This window comes from Haliotis cracherodii, unplaced genomic scaffold (assembly GCF_022045235.1).
Source record: "Haliotis cracherodii isolate W230 unplaced genomic scaffold, xgHalCrac1.p SCAF_25, whole genome shotgun sequence".
Taxonomy (NCBI): domain Eukaryota; kingdom Metazoa; phylum Mollusca; class Gastropoda; order Lepetellida; family Haliotidae; genus Haliotis; species Haliotis cracherodii.
Window position 1 is genome coordinate 9,686,720 of NW_027266281.1, and position 22,577 is coordinate 9,709,296.

General features: G+C 43.0%; 1 protein-coding gene across 1 annotated transcript in view; it reads left to right on the top strand.

Annotated features, from left to right (window-relative positions):
* The window catches only part of LOC139472724 (multidrug resistance-associated protein 1-like), a 65,743-nt gene extending 47,069 nt beyond the window's left edge, over nt 1-18,674 (top strand). The window contains exons 18-30 of the mRNA XM_071255173.1: nt 737-923; nt 1,241-1,337; nt 2,999-3,128; nt 4,017-4,248; nt 4,404-4,714; nt 7,630-7,829; nt 9,096-9,219; nt 10,195-10,296; nt 11,139-11,285; nt 12,082-12,240; nt 13,622-13,788; nt 16,424-16,618; nt 17,995-18,674. Of these exons, the coding sequence (XP_071111274.1) occupies nt 737-923; nt 1,241-1,337; nt 2,999-3,128; nt 4,017-4,248; nt 4,404-4,714; nt 7,630-7,829; nt 9,096-9,219; nt 10,195-10,296; nt 11,139-11,285; nt 12,082-12,240; nt 13,622-13,788; nt 16,424-16,618; nt 17,995-18,109 (2,166 nt within the window). The 3' untranslated portion in view covers nt 18,110-18,674. The remainder of the gene's footprint in view (nt 1-736; nt 924-1,240; nt 1,338-2,998; nt 3,129-4,016; nt 4,249-4,403; nt 4,715-7,629; nt 7,830-9,095; nt 9,220-10,194; nt 10,297-11,138; nt 11,286-12,081; nt 12,241-13,621; nt 13,789-16,423; nt 16,619-17,994) is intronic.
* The last annotated feature ends 3,903 nt before the right edge of the window (nt 18,675-22,577 follow it).

Genomic DNA, 22,577 nt, shown 5'->3' on the forward strand with positions numbered 1-22,577 from the left:
AGACGGGTATTAATAGTGATATTAATATAAAGTTTAAAATAAGAAAAAAAAGAAGTAAAATTATCGTCGAATATCTCTGATTTGAGGGAAGGACCTCAGGCTCTTGTCTCATATATATGAATTTAGGAACATATACGGTTTACATGTATTGATACCATACGTAGTGTTGTGTTTCATAACCTGTAGATGTCAAGTGGCCTTGACCCCGTGGGGACGCAGGTTAGATGTGGTCCCCAGCATCCTATGTTGTCTTAAGAGGTGACGAAATTGATCAGATGGTCAGACTCGGTGACACAGTGTCACCCTACACCTAGGGAGTAGATCGATGCTCACAATATCAATCTCTGGATTGTCTGGACTGGATTCAGTTAATTAAAGGCCATTGTCCCATAGCTTGAATATTGTTGAGTGCAGCATTAAGCAACAATCAAACAAACACAAAGTCTACCACAAATGTCACTCAAATCTCCCAAATTGATGAACAAATTTATGTTCATGATATATTAATATGACTCTGTAGAGATGACTTGTATTTCTCTGTCTCTGAGCAAAATAGAGATTTTTTCCCAAAGTGAATCCTGAAAAGTTCCCTACCTAGTGTTGTAAGCAGCATTAAACCATCCTCACTACAGCTTTGTAGAAAGGACTTGTTTTAATTTTCTTCGAATTATTTGAGCCTGCTAGTGTTTCTGTGAGTCCTGTCTCTCCTGGTCATGTTTGCCTGTTTGTATCCTAGACCCGAGTCCTGGTGACGCACGGCGTGCACTGGCTGCCGATGGTGGACCAGATCGTGGTGATGGTGGACGGTGAAATCTCCGAGCTGGGATCCTATGAAGAGCTGCTCAGTCATGATGGACCCTTCGCTCAGTTCCTGAAGATGTACCTCACCCAGGACAACCAGGATGATGACAACGACCCAGAGAGTAAGTTAAAGAAAGCCAAGCCCTGAGACTATGTTAGCCACAGGCTGATCCAGGGAGTAGCTTACTGATCGGTCCCAGGGCTCAATACGTTCTGTGTGATCCCTTGTTTGGAATTGGATGGTTACAATGGTTGGTATGTAGAGAGAATGATGATGATGATGATGATGATGATGATGATGATTTCCTGTTTTGATTCTTGAAGAATGGATATTCTTGAGGAAGTTTCCCTTTTAGTTTTAAAAGAAATTGGTGTTCTATGTCCGTTACTTGATTGTTTCTGGTTGCTCAATGCCCTGATGAATGTGCTTGTTTTACAGTCCAAGCCATCAAGTCAAAGATCCTGGAGAGGGTGGACTCGGTCACATCTGATGCCGCCACGTCTGGCGATGAACAGAGGGCAGCAACATCACCAAGGTGGGTGTAGAAAACAAGTCTTGTTAAGGCAACAACTCTTAACTGAACCCTGTTGGGATTTCCAGGGTAGAATTGATCCCCGGCAACTTATGCTGGTCATACGAGCTGACTTGATGGATTGGCTGGTCAGGCTCAATGACTTGGTTGATTCCGCTGAACCTCTGCCGATCCTCTTGAAGACTCGTCAAATGATGGGGTATTTGATGTTGATCCAAGCCTGATTGGTGAACCCCTGATGATCATAGCCTGATTGGTGAACCTCTGATGATCATAACCTGATTGGTGAACCTCTGATGATCCAAGCCTGATTACCAAAAGACGTTAATAGATGGTACTTGTTGTTACAAGTGTGTCTGAGTGGGGTATTCATGTTTAACTGCGGCATGGTATCTCAGTGTGCTAGCACTATAAATCGGCATCAGTCCGGACTAGTACAAGCAGCCACACACACATACATACACGTGCATGCACGTCGCTATATAAGTGCAATAATCTTGGACGCAACATTAAACCCCATTTCACCTCACCTCCAAGCCTGATTGGTAAACCACTTATAATCCAAGCATGATTGGTGAACCTCTGATGATCCAAGCCTAATTGTAAACCTCTGCTGATCCAAGCCTGATTGTGAACCTCTGATGATCCAAACCTGATTGGTGAACCTCTGATGATCCAAGCCTGATTGGTGAACCTCTGATGATCCAAGCCTGATTGTTGAACCTCTGATGATCCAAGCCTGATTGGTGAACCTTTGATGATCCGAGCCTGATTGGGGAACCTCTGATGATCCAAGTCTGATTGGTGAACCTCTGCCGATCCAAGCCTGATTGGTGAACCTCTAATGATCCAAGCCTGATTGGTTAACCTCTGATGATCCAAACTGATTGGTGAACCTTGTGAATCTCCATCTACGTCCCTAGGACTCACAACCTGTTCCTCAGAACGGTACTTCGTCGAACGAGTTGGTGATGAAGGGTTTTGACAAACGCCTATGGAGATCTTGCCGTAGGTTATCTTGATATGAAGTCGAAGCAGTGATCATAGATGGCTTCCCTACACAGAAGACCTCCAATCTAGACGCTACAGATACGTCTTTTGGTAAGTTTGATATCAAGAACAAGTCCAAACCTTCTTCTAAGGAGAGTGATGAACTTGAAGCTACTTTCGTAGAGCCCTCCGATGAACTTGATCATACAGCTTTCAACATTGTTCTTTTCAGGTTCTTGGCAGTAGAAGGCCAATGTTCCTCACACATGGATTTATATCGTCTATGACTTTACCTTCTTGCACATTTCTGTCTGTAGATGGCAAAGGCCTTTTATCCAATACACTACAGATATCACATTTGTCTGACCAAGAGCAAAGTCCTCCACAGTTATTACAGTAAATATAAGGATCCTGTGCCGAAAACGTCAGCTTGCAATCGTCACAAACGTTCCCTTCCTTGTAACCTCCATAGTAAATTCAAATATTTAATAAATAGGTATGAATCTCCTTCTCCTTCAGAAAAAAATAATGGTTGCTATATAAGGGCAATAATCTTGGACACGACGTTAAACCCCATTTCACCTCACCTCACCTCAGAAAAAAATATGTCTCCACTCTAGAGCGATAAGTTAATAATAAAAGTATATAACAAAAGCCTTCATTTTTCTTTGCAGAAGGATGAGTCGTCAGTTGAGCAGGACGATATCAGAGTCGAGGGACACAGAGAAGCAAGGGGCACTGGAGAAGAAGGAGGAAAAGAATAAAGACAAACTGATTGAGGAAGAAAAATCTGAAACTGGCAAGGTCAGACTTATTTGCAATTTTCATTCTGCTTTATTTAAGAGTTTGTCTTTACTGCTTTGTCTGGTCCAGTGATGTACAGGCTGTAGTGATATGGCGTGAGTCGTGAGTATGTGAGTGAGTGAGTGAGTTGGGTTTAACGCCGCTTTTATCCGTATTCCAGTCATATCACTACGTGTCAGCTCAATGTGGGAGGATAGACCGAAGTGATGTAGGTCTCAGATGTTTACCACTTCGGTGAAACCCACGAACACGGGTATGTTGCGTACAAACCTCGAAACATAATCGGGGCGAACCGGGATTTGAACCCACAATCATAGGTTTCTGGCGTGCCCAAGGGACGCAACTCTGCACAGCGCTTTACAGGAACTCAAGCTACAATGGGCACTGCTGGGCCAGTTGTCTAAGGTGACACGATTTGCTGTGCAGAGTTGTGTCCCTTACATGTCAGATACCTGTGATTGTGGGGACGAACCCAAGATTCACTCTTGTTTTTCAGGTTTGATCTCTTACAGGTGAAGGCCTCGGTCTACATAGACTATGCTCGAGCTGTCGTCGTCTTCACAACAATCATGGTCTTCGTCCTCTAAGTGTCCTGATCTTTTACAGGTGAAGGCCTCGGTCTACGTAGACTATGCTCGAGCTGTCGTCGTCTTCACAACAATCATGGTCTTCGTCCTCTAAGTGTCCTGATCTTTTACAGGTGAAGGCCTCGGTCTACATAGACTATGCTCGAGCTGTCGTCGTCTTCACAACAATCATGGTCTTCGCCCTCTAAGTACCCTGATCTGTTACAGGTGAAGGCCTCTGTCTACGTAGACTGTGATCGAGCTATTGGCTACTTCACAACAATCGTGGTCTTCGTCCTCTAAGTATCCTGATCTCTTACAGGTGAAGGCCTCGGTCTACGTAGACTATGCTCGAGCTATCGGTGTCTTCACAACAATCATGATCTTCGTCATCTACGGTGGCTACCAATTTGCCAACGTGTACTCCAGTGTGTGGCTGAGTCAGTGGACTGACGACCCGCTCCTGATGAACGAGACATTGGCAAACACTTCCGACTACCAGGACCGCAACAGCATGTACCTTGGCGTGTACGGAGGACTGGGAGTGGCACAGGGTGAGTGTCTTCAGGATGTGTATGTAATTTGGTGATTAATTTATATTGAACCCGCGTGGTACCCAATTGATAATTTTGACATGATAATTGAACTGGATGTGCATTGTTTCAATGCCATGCTCAATATGAACACAGATGAATTGGTGATGTTCCAGCGGTTGTTGTCCTCTGCTACTCGCTGCTGGCGTCAACGAGGATGGTGCGAGCCGCCGGCCTCCTCCATGCCAAGATGCTCTCCAACATCCTCCGCTCTCCTATGTCCTTCTTTGACACAACGCCCATTGGCCGAATCGTAAACCGTTTCTCCCGAGATGTTGAGACTGTAGACAACAACCTCCCTTCGCTGCTTCGCATGTGGATCAACACAGTCTTCTCAGTCATCAGCACCATCATCGTCATCAGCTACAGCACCCCCATCTTCCTTGTTGTCATCATCCCACTCGGCTTCCTCTACTGGCTGGTGCAGGTAGGCAAATTTACACAGGTGTAGTGTCTCAGTTGAGAACGGCCTTTGTCAGGAGGGTGAAAGGGGGGTGGTTCGATCCCGGCCGAGTCATACCACTACAGGTGTAGTAGGTGCCTCAGTTGAGGACGGCCTTTGTCAGGAGGGTGAAAGGTGGGGGGTTCGATCCCGGCCGAGTCATACCACTACAGGTGTAGTAGGTGCCTCAGTCGAGGACAGCCTTTGTCAGGAGGGTGAAAGGTGGGTGGTTCGATCCCAGCCGAGTCATACCACTACAGGTGTAGCAGGTGCCTCGGTCGAGGACGGCCATTGTCAGGAGGGTGAAAGGTGGGTGGTTCAATCCCGACCGAGTCATACGAAAACACATTAAAATATTGTATTTGTTGTTACCCTGCCTCGTGCTTGGCATAAAGGGGCTAAAACAAGGACAGGTCGGCTCAGAGTCAGTATACTGTGTCTGAGCTTCTATATTATTATTCCTGGGCTGGTTGAATGGGTGTCTTTGCAACCAGGACTGCCTCCGTGATCTAACGGTAGAGCGTCCGCCCAGAGAGCGGAAGGTCCGGGGTTCGATCCCCAGCCGCGTCACACCAAAAGACGTTAAAAGATGGTACTTGTTGTTACCCTGTCTGGCGCTCGGCATAAAGGGGCTAAAACAAGGACTAGTTGGCTCGGAGTCAGTATACTGTGTCTGAGCTTCCATATTAAACTGTGGCATGGTATCTCAGTGAGTGCATGTATGCATATTGTTTGTGACATTAAGGTCCTCAATAGGGATTACATACTGCCGCACGAACATTGGCAGTGTAATTAAGATACTTGTAACTGACATTAAGCAGAGCTCCAGATAAGCTGCGTATCTGCGTAAAATACGCATCAGAAATGCAGAAATATGCAGTAAAATAAAATCCAAGCGTAACGAATACGCAACGAACATTACAGGTACGCTACAAAAATAAAACTTGTGCGTATCATCAAAATATTGTGAAGTAACCCTGCGTATTCGATTAGCAAATCAGCAACTTATTTTGAAATTATAAACGGACATTTCGTCAACCTTGACAAACTCCACCATGACAGTAACATCATGATCATTTGCCATCACACTTTCTTGTGGAAGTATCGTGGTAGTTTTGAGTCCTATAAAGCTCTCGAACCCACACGACACCAGTTTGCATGGACTAGATGAATGGTGTTTTAAAATATTTAACTTAAATACCCACATGTGTAAAAACTAGTGGGTAACATATATTTGAATACCCAGATACAATTACTGATACCCAATGATTTTAAAATGCATGCGTAAAATACCCACAACACCAAAAGCTTATCTGGAGCTCTGCATTAAGGGTATAATTCAAAATCATAGGCAGTCTCTCATGTATTTTCCCCAAACCAGAAGAGATCGCAATAAACAGTGAGAGGTGTCACACTTTCTTTTTTAATAAGAAGAATAAAATGGTACACTCAAAGGTAATTGTTATAAGGTGAGTGAGTGAGTGAGTTAATATTTAACGTCACATCAGCAATATTTCAGCCATATCGTGACGAAATTGTTATAAGGAATTGTGGTCCCAAATGAATGTTTGTTGTTTGTTGTTTGTCTTCTTGGACTGCAACTCAGCTGTATGATGTGGCATGTAAAAAATCAGACCAAACAATCCAGTGGCTGATATTGTGAGCAACGATCCACGCTGTCGGGGTACGAAAACTTGCAGTCACCAAGGCTCACCATCTGATCCTTTTGGTCACTGGGATCGGTTGGTCAGGCTCGCTGACTTGGTTTATGCATGTCATCGATCCCAATTGCGTGGATCGATGCTCATGATATTAATCACTGGATTGTCTGGTCCAGACTCTATTATTTACAGACCGCTGTCATATAGCTGGAATATTGCTGAGTGCGACGTTAAACAACAAACCACTCAACCAACCTTTTGGTCACCTATTACTGGGAATCAGTTCTAATCCGCAATCCCCACCAGGTTCTAATGAATGACTGTTGACAAAACAGCCCATATAAGTTGAACTTGTCCCTTGCTATTTTTACAATAGGTCTTCAGCAACCTATGCTTGCTTTAAGAGGCGACTCTGCTTGTCGTAAGAGGCGACTAAAGGGATCGGGTGGTCAGGTTCGCTGACTTTGTTGATGCATGTCATTGATCCGAATTGTGTGAATCGATGTGCATAATGTCAATCACTGGATTGTCTGGTCCAGACTCGATTATTTACAGACTGACGTCATTTAGCTTGCATATTGCTGAGTGTGGCGTAAAACAACAGACAAACACGTGTGGATCGATGCTCATGATATCAATCACTGGATTGTCTGGTCTAGACTCGATTATTTACAGACCGCTGCCATATAGCTGGAATATTGCTAAGTGCAATGTTAAACAACAAATATACAAACAAAACAAAACAAAATTGAAGTTCTTATCCATAAGTATTTGACACCGCAGACAGAACGCTGATTAGCTAATACTTATTTTGCCTATTCATATTTTCCGGGGATTCAGGTTATAGGCGCTGTGGGGTAGTCCAGTGGTTAAAGCGTTCGCTTGCTACGCCGAAGCCCCGGGTTCGATTCCTCACATGGGTACAATGTGTCTCCCCAGCCGTGATATTGCTGGACTATTGCTAAAAGCGGCGTACAGCCAAACTCATTCACTCACTCACTACACTTATCAACCCTGCTGGATTGGGTGGTCAGACTTGGTGACTTGGTGGAATGCATGTCATCGTACGACGATGATGTGGATTGTTGCTCATTACATAAGTCACTGGATTGTGTGGTCCAGACTTTGTTATTTACATAGTCATACAGCTGGAATGTTGAAAGTGTGGCAATAAACAGCTAACAATATTGTAATGTCCCATCTTCACACGTGTATTTACACATGTCTTTTCACCATCAGAGATTTTATATCCCGACCTCACGTCAGCTGAAGCGTATTGAGTCCACCACCCGATCACCAATCTACACCCACTTCAGCGAGACTATCACAGGCGCATCCTCGATCCGGGCGTACGGAGCCACGGACAGATTCTACACCGAGTCCCAAGAAAGAGTTGATAAGAATCTGGTCTTCTACTTTGCTGGCATTGCATCCAACAGGTAGGATATGGTGCAGCTTCAATGACTGATTGATACTGTAAATCTGGATCAAATCATCCAACAGGTAGGATATGGTGCAGCTTCAATGACTGATTGATACTGTAAATGATACAATGATACTGTAAGTCGTGATACTGTAAATACGGGTCTGTATACACTATTTTCCTCCATCACCCCTGAATACATCGTCAATACTACACGCGTCTGTATACACTATTTTCCTCCATCACTCATGAATACATCGTCAATACTACACAGGTTCGTATACACTACGTTCCTCCAACACCCGTGAATACATCGTCAATACTACACGGGCTTGTATACACTACGTTCCTCCATCACCCTGAATACATTGTCAATACTACACAGGCTTGTATACACTACGTTCCTCCAACACCCGTGAATACATCGTCAAGGCTACACGGGCTTGTATACACTACGTTCCTCTATCACCCGTGAATACATCGTCAATACTACACGTGTTTGTATACACTACGTTCCTCCATCACCCTGAATACATCATCAATACTACACGGGCTTGTATACACTACGTTCCTCCATCACCCGTGAATACATCGTCAATACTACACGGGTTTGTATACACTACGTTCCTCCGTCACTTGTGAATACATCATCAATACTACACAGGCTTGTATACACTATGTTCCTCCATCACCCGTGAATACATCATCAATACTACACGGGCTTGTATACATTATGTTCCTCCATCACCCGTGAATACATCGTCAATACTACACGGGCCTGTATACACTACATTCCTCCATCACCCGTGAATACATCGTCAATAGTACACGGGCTTGTATACACTACGTTCCTCCATCACCCGTGAATACATCGTCAAGGCTACAAGGGCCTGTATACACTATGTTCCTCCATCACCCGTGAATACATCGTCAAGTTACATGGGCTTGTATACACTACGTTCCTCCATCACCCCTGAATACATTGCAAATACTACACGGGCTTGTATACACTACGTTCCTCCATCACCCGTGAATACATCGTCAATACTACACGGGCTTGTATACACTACGTTCCTCCATCACCCGTGAATACATCGTCAAGGCTACACGGGCTTGTTTACACTACGTTCCTCAATCACACACAAATAGAAACAGCCACTTTGCTTTGTAGTATTATGTTTCCCTTAAAACTGATATACTTTCATCTGTGGGATATATTGAAAACTACATAATTTGAGTGTATGTTTGATTGAGGTAGTAACACATGTATCCGTGTCTCCAGGTGGCTGGGATTTAGACTGGAGTTCCTCGGCAACTGTATTGTACTGGCAGCGGCCATGTTCGCGGTGGTCACGGAGGATCTAGCGGGCGGCCTTGTCGGGCTGTCTGTCTCCTATGCCCTCCAGGTACAGCTTCTTTACTGACCTCAGAATTTGAATTTCATCCAAATTTTAAAAAAAATGAGTGGTGGTACACATGATATTTTTTTATATTTTCTTTATTTAGACAAAATGTTTTAGGTAATTGTGTACATAAACAGGTGAATCACTGGCATCAAAATTTAGTGTTCACAGTGCCTTCGTCTGTGTCGAGGGGGCACGGGTGGCATAGTCGTCTAAAGCGCCGCGATTCGCTGTGCAGAGTTGCGTCCCTTGGGCACGCCAGAAACCTATGATTGTGGGTTCGAATCCGGGTTCGCCCCGATTATGTTTCTAGGTTTGTCAGCGCCATACCCATGCTCATGGGTTTCACTGAAGTGGTAAATGTCTGAGACCTGCATCACTTCGGGCTTTCCTCCCACATTAAGCTGACACGCCGCGATATAACTGGAATACTGTTCAAGGCGTTAAACCCAACTCAATCACTCACACTCGTCTGTGTCGAAAGAATAGCAGTTGGTACAGGTCGAAGTTAAGATTGCAAGTCCTTCTTTTATGTCTAAGGGGCGGTCGTGTAGCCTTGTGTTTAAAGCGTTTGCTCGTCATGCCGAAGGTTGGATTCACATGGGTACAAATTGTGAAGCCCATTTCTGGTGTCCCCGCCGTGACATTGCAAGAATATTGCTAAAAGCGGCGTAAAACCATACCCACTCACATATTCTTTTATGTCTAAGTATTTATAACAGGAACGGTACTCGTGAAAACACATAAATGTTGTCTATTGTCCCAAGCATGTAGTTGACATCGTTCTGGATTTCGTTTCGAATCGCATTCTCAGGTTTTCACACCATAAGAGGGAAAACAGAAACATCGAAAACCTTGTCACCTCACATTGAGAGCTTCAAAGGGGAGGCAACTCTTCACATTTTGAACCTCTATAAAATAAACATCCTTTGCTACTGTTACAAAGTATGTCCACCATTGACCTTTTGTGTTGACCAGGTGACAGGTGCTCTCAACTGGATGGTGCGCATGACCTCTGACCTGGAGACCAACATCGTGTCCGTGGAGCGTCTGAAGGAGTACTCGGAGACCCCGACAGAGGTGGGTTGAAGGGCATGCTGTGACCCCTGGGGAAAAAGGGCAAATTAAATAACCATTATGAATCAAACTTTGTATTCTTATTGAGAAACCACCATTAGATAAGGAACTGAGCATTATAAACATTTCTAGGTCACTCGACTGTGAAATTCACGGTAGCCATTTTGTCATCTGGCATGTGGGGTCACGGGTGGCCCAGTCATCTAAGGGTGCCGCAATTCGCTGTGCATGGTTGCGTCCCTTGGGCACGCCAGAAACCTATGGTCGTTGGTTCGAATCCTGGATCACCCCGATTATGTTTCTAGGTTTGTCAGCACCATACCCGTGCTCGTGGGTTTCATCGAAAGTGGTAAACGTCTGAGACCTGCATCACTTGGGGCTTTCCTCCCACAGAGGTGGGTTGAAGGGCATGCTGTGACCCCTGGGGAAAAAGGGGAGATTAAGTAACCATTATGAATCAAACTTTGTATTCTTATTGAGAAGCCACCATAAGATACGGAACTGTGCATTATAAACATATCTAGGTCACTCGACTGTGAAATTTATGGTAGCCATTTTGTCATCTGGCGTGTCCCTTGTTACGTGATCACCTAATGGAGTGGAAAATTCAACATAGTCAGCTCTTTTGACAGAGATTCATGGGGCATTTATTGGGGCATTTACACTGAAAAAATTCATTTGTGAAGAAATTGCAAGAATGTATTATGTATTCATTTGTTTTTAATGTTATTTTTTATAAAGCCACACAATCGTCCCAAGCAACCTACTCAGTCAGTATGTAAATTAAGACATTGATGGCAGTTGACGTAGGGATGTATATAGTTATCTTTCCTGCTGTTTCTCAGGCGGAGTGGATTCTGGACCACCATCGCCCCCCTCCATCCTGGCCACAGAATGGCAAGGTCAACTTTGTGAACTATGCCACACGATATCGACCCGGCCTTGACCTTGTGCTGAAGGGCATCTCTTGCGAGATTGATGGATCCGAGAAGGTAAGACTGAAGTTAAAGAGATGTATAACTGCCATATTTTTGTGGCTTGTTTACAGCAGGTGATTGTGTGACAGACTGTGGTCTATGCTTGTCGTGGGGCGGTCGGGTAGCCTAGTGGTTAAAGCGTTGGCTCGTCACGCCGAAGACCCGGGTTCGATTCCCGACATGGGTACAATGTGTGAAGCCCATTTCTGGTGTCCCCCGCCGTGATATTGCTGGAATATTGCTAAAAGCGGCGTAAAACAATACTCACTCACTCACTCACTATGCTTGTCGTAACAGGCGACTTACAGGATCGTGTGGTCTGGAGTAGATGATGTACCTCATTATTTGTTTGTTTGTTTGTTTAACGCCGCACTGAGCAATGTTCCAGCCATAGTTGCCTTTTACGGCAAGCAATCTGTCTTCAGCAATCTAACGAGGTTGAGTGATTGGCTCTCGGACTTGGTTGATGCATTTAATCATGTCAAAACTGGGTAGTTCAATGCTCATGATATCAACCACTGGATTGTCTCCCATTTACAGACCCCCATTATATAGCTTGTAGCATTAAACAACAAACAAAGAAAACAAACTTAACATATTTTTATATATAGTAATGTCAAAGAATTCCGTCCGTCCGTCTGTTCGTCCATCCGTCCTTCCTTTTATGTGCGACCTTTAACTTGAAAACTACTAAATAGATTCTTTTCAAATTGGGTGAACACTTTTTATACCTATAGGAGAGGTTCATGCAAAGTTTGATTTCAATATTTGGATTTTCTGAAAAAGAATACAGCTATACTTTCTATCACAGGTTGGGATTGTAGGAAGAACAGGAGCTGGCAAGTCATCCATGACAGTGGCGTTGTTCCGTCTGCTTGAGGCGTCAAGTGGCAGCATCGTCATTGACGGAACTACAGCAGGAAATATCGGTCTCCATGATCTCCGGTCCAAGCTGACCATCCTGCCTCAGGTACTCAATAATAAATGTAGTTATGTTGTATCCGTTTGTTACACCCCTTGGTCATGCCAGGATTTGATGCTTATTGTCCTCCGCCCAACGAAGTTGGCGGGGGATATAGAAACGGGCTCCCTCCGTCACGTTTTGTTTCCGGAGCATAGCTCATAAACCGCTCAATATATTTTCATCAAACTTTGCAGGTCTGTCAGGTACATGCTGAACTGGTGCCTTTTGCTATTGAGAAATTTTAGAAATTTTTATTTTTTTACGTTTCCATGGCAACAAGATGGACTTAGGTTCTGTGAGGGTAGGGTTCGTTTCCTGAGTATAACTCATAAACCGTTCAATATTTTTCATTAAACTTTGCAGGTCTGTCAGGTATATGCTGAACTGGTGCCTTTTGCTATTGAGAATTTTTTGAAATTTTAAATTTTTACGTTTCCATGGCAACAAGATGGACTTAGGTTCTGTGAGGGTAGGGTTCGTTTCCTGAGTATAACTCATAAACCGATTAATATTTTTTCATCAAACTTTGCAGGTCTGTCAGGTATATGCTGAACTGGTGCCTTTTGCTATCGAGAAATTTTAGAGATATTTATTTTTTACGTTTCCATGGCAACAAGATGGACTTAGGTTCCAAACTCATCTTTTTTTTACAATTTCCATGACAAGTTCCACCTCGGTTAAAAAAGGTTATGGTTTGTTTAGATTTAATTATGTCATAAATTCTGCAACAGGGGTGAGGGATATAGCCGCGTTAGTGGCAAACTCTTGTTGGTTTAATCATCTATTAGCAAATCTGCTTAGTGGCAGATCTAGAGTTATGTCCGATCAAATATTATTGGATATACTGTCACCGATCATATAAAGTGTTTGTTTGAATGAAGGGGTGGTCGGGTAGCCTAGTGTTTAAAGCGTTGGCTTGTCACGCTGAAGACCCAGGTTTGATTCACGACATGGGTACAATGTGTGAAGCCCATTTCTGGGTCCCCCGCCGTGATATTGTTGGAATATTGCTAAAAGCGGCGTAAAACTGTACTCAATCACTCACTGTTTGAATGGAGAAGGGTTTGAAGCAACAATTCAATGCAAATGCAGGTGGCTAAATGTGGAAGATCCATTGTGGACACCATATGATCTAATTAAAGCAACAATAAACCAAACGTGCCATTCTGCAGAACAATTTTGGCACATGAGCAGGTGTTCGTGTGACCAAAACAAAGCATTGATTGTCTGTGGAATAATGTGAAAATGTGAAGCAGGCTTTAGCTTAGATGTGCCAGAAACCGATGATTTGTCATTTGTCACGCTGAAGACCGGGGTCATGATATTACTGGAAAATTGCTAAAAGCCACATCAAGCCATACTCTAATCTCTAACAATATCATTCCAGGACCCAGTTCTGTTTTCTGGATCAATGAGGATGAACCTTGATCCGTTCGACAAGTACAGTGACTCTCAGATCTGGAAGGCACTGGAGCACGCTCATCTCAAGAAGTTTGTGCAGGAACTCCCCGTACAGCTGGAGTATGAGTGTGGGGAGGGTGGACAGAATCTCAGGTAAATATGTCTCCCACACAGACTCTGTCTGATGACGCCCCATGGAGACCGAGGTTAGAATAGTTCCCCAACACTCAACTGCTTGTCGTAAGATGCAGTAGTGATATCTCCCACATAGACAGGAGACTCAGGTTTGAATACTTCTCCAGAACCCGGCTTCTTGTGGTAAGATGTCTCCCACATAGACAGGCTCAGTCGGATGCAGTCCCATGGAACCCAGGTTAGAATAGTTCCCCAACACTCAACTGCTTGTCGTAAGATGCGATAGTGATGTCTCCCACATAGACAGGAGACCCAGGTTAGAATAGTTCCCCAACACTCAACTGCTTGTCGTAAGATGCGATAGTGATGTCTCCCACATAGACAGGAGACCCAGGTCAGAATAGTTCCCCAACACTCGACTGCTTGTCGTAAGATGCAATAGTGATATCTCCCACATAGACAGGAGACCCAGGTCAGAATAGTTCCCCAACACTCGACTGCTTGTCGTAAGATGCAATAGTGATATCTCCCACATAGACAGGAGACCCAGGTTAGAATAGTTCCCCAACACTCAACTGCTTGTCGTAAGATGCAATAGTGATATCTCCCATATAGACAGGAGACCCAGGTCAAAATAGTTCCCCAACACTCAACTGCTTGTCGTAAGATGCAGTAGTGATATCTCCCACATAGACAGGAGACCCAGGTCAGAATAGTTCCCCAACACTCGACTGCTTGTCGTAAGATGCAATAGTGATATCTCCCACATAGACAGGAGACCCAGGTTAGAATAGTTCTCCAGAACCCGGCTTCTTGTGGTAAGATGTCTCCCACATAGACAGGCTCAGTCGGATGCAGTCCCATGGAGACCCAGGTTAGAATGGTTCCCCAACACTCAACTGCTTGTCACAAGAGGTGGTAACGATGTCTCCCGCATAGACGTGAACTTCTTGCAAAATACTAATTTAAGGGAAAAGGTTTGAATTTGAGTCTCTTCATGACATTGTTGTTTTCTGTTGTTCTTGGCTTTGGCTAACATTTTTTTCACCTGACTAAAAGTCAAGTGAGATTTATGTCATGGCTGTTTGTCCGTCCTCCTTCAGACGTCCATTGTAACTTTCTTTTCCCCATCCACCACTGGACGGATGTCCCACCAATGATGACATCTGAGTCCAATATGTCCATTTATTCATAATCTGAAATCAATTGCTGCCAACTAGGGCTGGGATGGGTAACTCAGCGATTCTGACTGAGTAGGACCCAGTTGCCCACAGGACTACCCGGATCCCTTGTTAGTCACGTGATATATTGTTTAATGACAAAAATTATCCAGAACTCTATGGTTACACTTCAAGTCACTAATGTTCCCATTTCGTTCTGACAATGAACCCATTCCTTCTGACTTTTATATGTTTGAATAAAGATAAAACTTCATGCAGTAAACTTCAGTGTATGCGTGACCAGATCTTTCTATGCGTGTATCTAAATACATTTTGCCAGGACTAACTCTTCCCAATAGGACAGTCTGTACCTATCTCTTGAGACCTATGACCCGTGAAGATTCCGGGGTAGAATAGGCCTTCAGCAACCCATGCGTGCCATAAAAGGTGACTATGCTTGTCGTAAAAGGCGACTAACGGGATCAATTGGTCAGGCTCGCTGACTTGGTTGATGCATGTCATTGATCCCAATTGCGTGGATTAATGCTCATGATCTTTCTATACGTGTATCTAAATACATTTTGCCAGGGCCAACTTTTCCCAATCGGACATTTTGTACCTATCTCTTGAGACTTACAGCGGGTACCCGGGTAGGTTTGGGGAATAGGGGAATGGGTAGCCAGGTAGTAAATTTTGAGACGTCCCAACCTTACAACTGCCCCTAACTTTTCGTATTTGTAGGGAATTTGCAGCTAAAATACAAAGTTATTATTTCTTCCTTAATTCAAATGAATAATATGCCAAGGACTAAACTTTCATAGACACCGGTATAGAGCGTGTCATTATTTATCCTTGCACTGTCGGCTATGAATGTGAGCATGTCTTGTTTATCGTCTAGTATGAGGTCTATATATAGCGTCTCATCTGTCCAATCGAGACACTTCACTCGTATTATTTGAAGTTGCTGTATGTAATGAAACTGAATGATATTATTATCAACTGAGTTTTCGAATCACATGACTGTGTTGTACAATATATGTCCTGACCAGAATATCGTAACAAAATAATGTATGTAATTAGGAATAAGTTGGCAGCTATTTGAATCTACCCACTGCTGAGTGTCCTCAAGTCTCTCTACAAACAGGCAGCCATCTTTGTTCGCCCTACACAGCAATGGTGAAGGTGGCATTCAATACATCTAAGGGAAATAACTCTAGTTGGTCACCACTTTGTGTAAATCTCAATGCTTCAGTTTGAATCACAAGTTCAAACCCCTCTGTCCTTTATGCTGCTTTTTGTCTACATTAATTGTTTTGATGCTAAGTAACATTGCTGTCTACTTTATTTGTTTTGATGCTAAGTAACATTGCTGTCTACTTTATTTGTTTTGATGCTAAGTAACATTGCTGTCTACTTTATTTGTTTTGATGCTAAGTAACATTGCTGTCTACTTTATTTGTTTTGATGCTGAGTAACATTGCTGTTGTTTGCAGTGTTGGACAGAGACAGTTGGTCTGCCTGGCGCGGACGCTGTTGCGGAAGACGAAGATCCTGATTCTGGACGAGGCCACAGCAGCTGTGGATATGGAGACAGATGATTTGATTCAGCAGACGATCCGCACCGAGTTCAAGGACTGCACCGTGCTGACCATTGCCCACAGACTCAACACAATCCTTGACTATGACAAGTAAGGTCCTTCTATTCAATAAGAGAACGAACGTTTGATTTGCAGGATGGGGAGGGGGCTGGGAGTATTGTTTAAGACGAAATATCTTCTCAAGACATGTATACAATTTGTTTCTCTGAAGGAAGGTTCCTTTTTTAAGGACACAACATCAAACCCAATCTTCACATTGATCCGTGGTCCAGTGGTAGAGCGTCCTCGGTTCGTTCCCCCAGGAGCGTCATACCAAAAGACATTAAAAGATGGTACTTGTTGTTACCCTGTCTGGCGCTCGTCATTAAGGGGCTAAAACATGGATGCGATCATTTGGCCATCGTGTTTTTCTGTGTTGCCCAGCTACATCTTGCAAGACTAGACACTCCCAACTCAAACATAGTGTCATCCAATTTTAGACGTTATGAAGCGCATGTTCAAATTTCCAGAAATGACGTCATGACAGAACAATGTTTTATCGTGAAATAAACCACACGTCGTTCTTCATTGTTCTTTACAATTTATCACATAAAATATAGATATTAATAAGCAAGGATGTCTGAAAATACCTTACATGCAATGTCATATTTGAATGACTAAATTCAAATCGCGAGTCAAGTTGTCCCTCCACCGTGCTTGGCAGACAGGACCCACAGCGGAAACAGCGGGCAGAAGAATTTGGGCTCCCGCTGTAGTTAGCAGGCAGCCAGAGTATCATAAACACACCAGCATCAAACCAACCTTTCCCCCCCTCCCCCCCCCCCCCGACTACACCATGCCCACTGTACCAAATTTATTGAAATAAGATAACAGCAATAAGAACGATACATTTATAGATTTGATAAGATTATGTACAATGCTCTTCACTGCTGTGGAAAAGGCGCAACCTGACAATTGGGTTTTTTTTTTGTGGGTTTTTTTGGGGAGGAGGGGGGGTGGGGGCGTTAAGAGATGAAATCACTAACCGTCGAACGCATTGTTTTATTAGGATGACTTGACGGTTGGGGAGTAAAATTAGTGACGTCATGAGACCAAGGGTTAGGGTGTTGTTGTAGACATGACATATGGTTGCCATAGGGAGTATTTTAGCGGGGTATTGTGAGAGGAGAATGTTTGTATAGGAATGGAGGAAAATGGGAATAATTACTAGTATTTATTATGCGGAGCTGACCATAAACCGATTTAGCTAAATAATGCTAAATCATATTAAAAAATTGTTGACAGGGTGACATGATAATCTTGCCAAAATTAGATAACATGCAAAATGATAGTGGCATTAATCGGATGGAATATATATTAATATGAGTGTCGTAGGTTATGTATTTCACTAATTATGGAGGAATACAGGTGACTGTGACATTAAACAACTCTCACGTTACTCACAATGACTTGTGTCTGTGTTACAGGATCATTGTGTTGGACCAAGGATTGATCAAGGAGTTCGACAGCCCGGACAACCTGCTCAAGGACAAGACCTCCATATTCTACGGCATGGCCAAGGATGCAGGTCTCACGTCTTGATAGACACCACACTTACCTTGTCAGATCTCATGTTTTGATAGATTCCACAAACATATATGTATACAGGCAGGGCTCGAAATATTTCTTAATATCAACTTGTCCTGTAGGCAAGTAGATAATATTTTGTACTTGTCCTGCAATTTTTTCACTTGACCTGTTAAATTTTATGAGAGTCCCCGACATCAACGTTCATCTCCGCTCATTCAAACTCACTCAACCATGCCTCTTCCACAGTTCGTTTTCCTTTTGTACAGTCATACTGTTTTTGAGAAAATTTCTTTTATCGGTCTGTTTATAAATTAAATCATCTTTTTTCTTGTCAATCCCACCATCCCCGATCAAAACCTTCTGTATGTCAGCCATTTCCCTCACAAAATCATTCATCAGCTGTTCACTATCACTTTGACATTAGAGAGTCGCTTACAAAAAAAATATAAAAAATAATTATCTCCCTGTAAAAACTAGTTTCAATACCTGATGTGAAATCGCACTTCCTGCCTATTTCTTTGACAACTGCTAAATATGTTGTCTATTCATGACATGTATTTCGTTATTATGTAGAACGTGCGAGAGATGAAGACATGTTAGGTTTGCATTAATTTTTTTAAAGGAGTAGAGATGAATTGAAAACAATTAAAATATGTACTCACCCAGCAGGACGACCGTTTGTTCAGTTCATTCTTGCTCTGCACATGCTGCCACTCGTCAATATGTGCGGACGAGTTGATTTTTCGAGCCCTGATAGGTCTGACATTTTGACAGACAACACCCACCCAGACCCAGACCCACACAGACAGACAGACATACAGACACACACAGACAGACAACAAACACACAGACAGACAGACAGACAGACACACACACACAGACACACACACACACACACACACACACAGACAGACACACACACACACACAGACACACACAGAGACAGACACACTCAGAGACAGACACACACAGACAGACACACAGAGAGACAGACACACTCAGACACACACAGACAGACACACACAGACAGACACACAGAGAGACAGACACACTCAGAGACAGACACACACACAGACACGCACACACAGACAGACACACACACACAGACAGACACACACAGAGACAGACACACACAGACACTCAGACAGATACACACAGACAGACACACAGAGAGACAGACACACACATAGACAGACACTCAGACAGATACACAGACAGATAGACATGCATGCACACACCCAGACCCAGACCCAGACCCACACAAACCCATTCAGACAGACAGACACATACATACTCACAGACACAAAGACATACACACAGACACACACAGAGAGACAGACACACAGACATACAAACACGCATATAGACAGACACACAGACACATGCATGCACACACACAGACACACACAGACAGATAGACACAGACTGATTGGATAGAGTCAGATCTGGAACTAAAGTTGTTCCAATATCCTGACAGACAGACCTGGTGTTAACTGATGACATATCGTCTATCGGCTACTGTTGCAGCTAAAACTGATTTCTACGGGTGATTGATATCCATTTCTATTTTTCTACTTGTTATTTATCGTTTTCTACAATATGAACGTCTGACACGCTCTTGTTAAACTGATTACGAAGGTAATCGACTCGAAGTCGTGATAAGGCAATTGAAATAGTCCCATCTGGAACACTCCGACTGCAGAGTACTTCCAGATGCAGCTAAGATGTGCAGCGTGCAAAGTGTCCGCAGTCCGGAATTGTTCATATCACGGCCCGTTTCCCTGTGTGTACCAGAAATGACCGCTGTCTCTCTATGTTTAACATGTTTCAAGGACAGTATGCCTCCGACCACGATTATCCAGTGCATTATTTGTCATTTCTATTATACTACTCAAAAGAAGTTAAGGACCACCTGATTCTTTCATATGACGCTAAAAAAAAATAGTCTTGGTTCCCAGGCTCTGCCCGCATCTGTGTGTTTCATTTTTATTTCCATTTTGTTTTGAACACACCACCCCGGCAGTGAAATGTTACAATACTTACGAACATGATTTGGTTACATACTAACTTGAACACCCCCCCCCAAAAAAAACCCCCGAAACCCCCCCAAAAAACCAGCAAAAAAACACACTGCCCGCCTGCACTATATTTTCAAAAGCCAAGGCCTGAGAACCAATTCTTTCACGCATTAACTATAGTGATATCAAAGAATTGGGTAGCAATGTCAGAAATTGGCCCTACTCCTGTAGTCCTTGCCAAATTGCCCAATAGTTAAGGTATCATAAGGACGAGTAGATATTTGCCATTGTTATGTGTTTTGCTATATGTTATCAGGAGATGAAAACAGTTAGTTATCCTTAACTTCTTTTGAGTAGTATATGATAGATACTTTGGCCCATTTGCTTCATTTCGAGTCGTATTGCGAAACAGACGATGTTAAAAATAGTCATTGCTAAAAATAGCCGTCCAATCAAATTGCACTCTGAGTGAGAGAAAATGCGTGCGACATAACTGCTAGTAACAGATGAAGATGGTGATCTAGAAGCTGACAGTGCATGGTGCCGGGTCTTAATCACGGGAAAATGTAGAGTTATTACGCTGGATATTCGAGGAGGGCATGCAACATGTGAGGCCGTTTTGCCTCCAGCATTTATTATGTAAGATTGCTTGTTGAATGATGTTGAATGTCTGTATGTGAAATAATATTACTGGACTATCATGTGTATGTTGGATTATGGGTGTCATTGTACGAGACTTGTATGAGGATGTAATATATGAATATGTATAAAGCTTTTACATTAGCATCAAATTGATACAGTTGTGCTTATGTTGAGAGGAGATTGTCCAGAGAAGAACATATGTATGATTTCTTTGCATACCGTATTTGACGTAATAAGCGCCGCGCTCTAATAAGCGCCCACGGTGATATTTGCTAATATATTGGCTAGTGAACGATCCCAATTAACACCCCTTCCGATTGATCAATGTACACAAGACTTATATATTCGCGTATAATACGTACTCGTGTGTTATATGCACCTTTAATTATGGGCAATTAAATTCTGGAAAAATATATCTGTCATATATAAACATTTCAGGCTGTCAGCATAAACCACAAAATTTATCTTTCAACTCTTTTTTTTTTCCACCAAAATGATATTCTAATAACAGCTCCCTATTTCTAATTTTTGAGAGCGCCCTGGGCGCTTATTACCTCGAATACGGTATATATATACACACATAATGTTTGACATATTTATTACTCAATATAAGTTTTAGATTCCCCGATAGTTACTCGTCACTACTCGCCCCTTTCCGTAACCTGCTTGAAGACTTGTCCCCCATTGATGAATGTCATGTGCGAAAATTCGACAAACCAATCAGAATGCGTGTATAATTTCTTTGTCACAGAATCCCTCAGAAATAATTTTTGATTTTACATATGTCCTGCATCTGAAAATATACCCAAGACACAGTTAAATGTGTTCAATCATACTGTTTAATTCCGCAAGTCCTGATGTGCATTAAATGCATCTGAAATATATATAATATATGGGGAAATATATGTGAACCATTACGCAACGAGTTGACAATTGTTTTAGGTACATGTATGCCTGTTTGCGCTATGACGGAACCGGTCGCAAAAATGGCCATGAGATGGGCACGAGTCGCTATTCGGCTTGTCTCGGAATAACACGAGTTGGTCACGAATGGGGCAAGAGTCGCTATTCGGCTTGTCCCGGAATAACACGAGTTGGTCACGAATGGGGCAAGAGTCGCTATTCGGCTTGTCCCGGAATAACACGAGTTGGTCACGAATGGGGCAAGAGTCGCTATTCGGCTTGTCCCGGAATAACACGAGTTGGTCACGAATGGGGCAAGAGTCGCTATTCGGCTTGTCCCGGAATAACACGAGTTGGTCACGAATGGGGTATTGTAACACAGCCTTACAATTGTGGGTGTTCTTTAACTTGTTTTGGGTTGTATATGTATATATTTCATGATTTTTTAATAGAACAGTGTGGGTGATGCAGTGAATGACATTTTTGACTAAAGCTGTTATAACTACTCTTTTGACCAGGCCAAAAGTCATTGATAATTTTTCATAAAAATAATATTGGGTGTATTTGAAGTTAATTTCCTAAAACTAACTCTTGAAAAAAAAGTTTGACAAACAAAAGACTACACCTTAATTCCAAATAGCAATTTGGTTCAGTATTCATTCTAATTTTGCAAATTTTGGTCCTTAATTCACTAATTTCTCAATGATTTCACTGAGTTAAGAGGTCTTCAGGGTTGAGGCGACATGGGATCGGGTGGTCAGGCTCGCTGACTTGTTGATGCGTCATTTATTCCCAGTACAAGTCGAGTCGAAACTAAAGACCCCTGAAGATCGGGGTAGAATAGGTCTTCGGCAACCCATGCTTGCCTTAACCGGCGACTATGCTTGTTGTAAGAGGCAATTAACGGGATCGGGTGG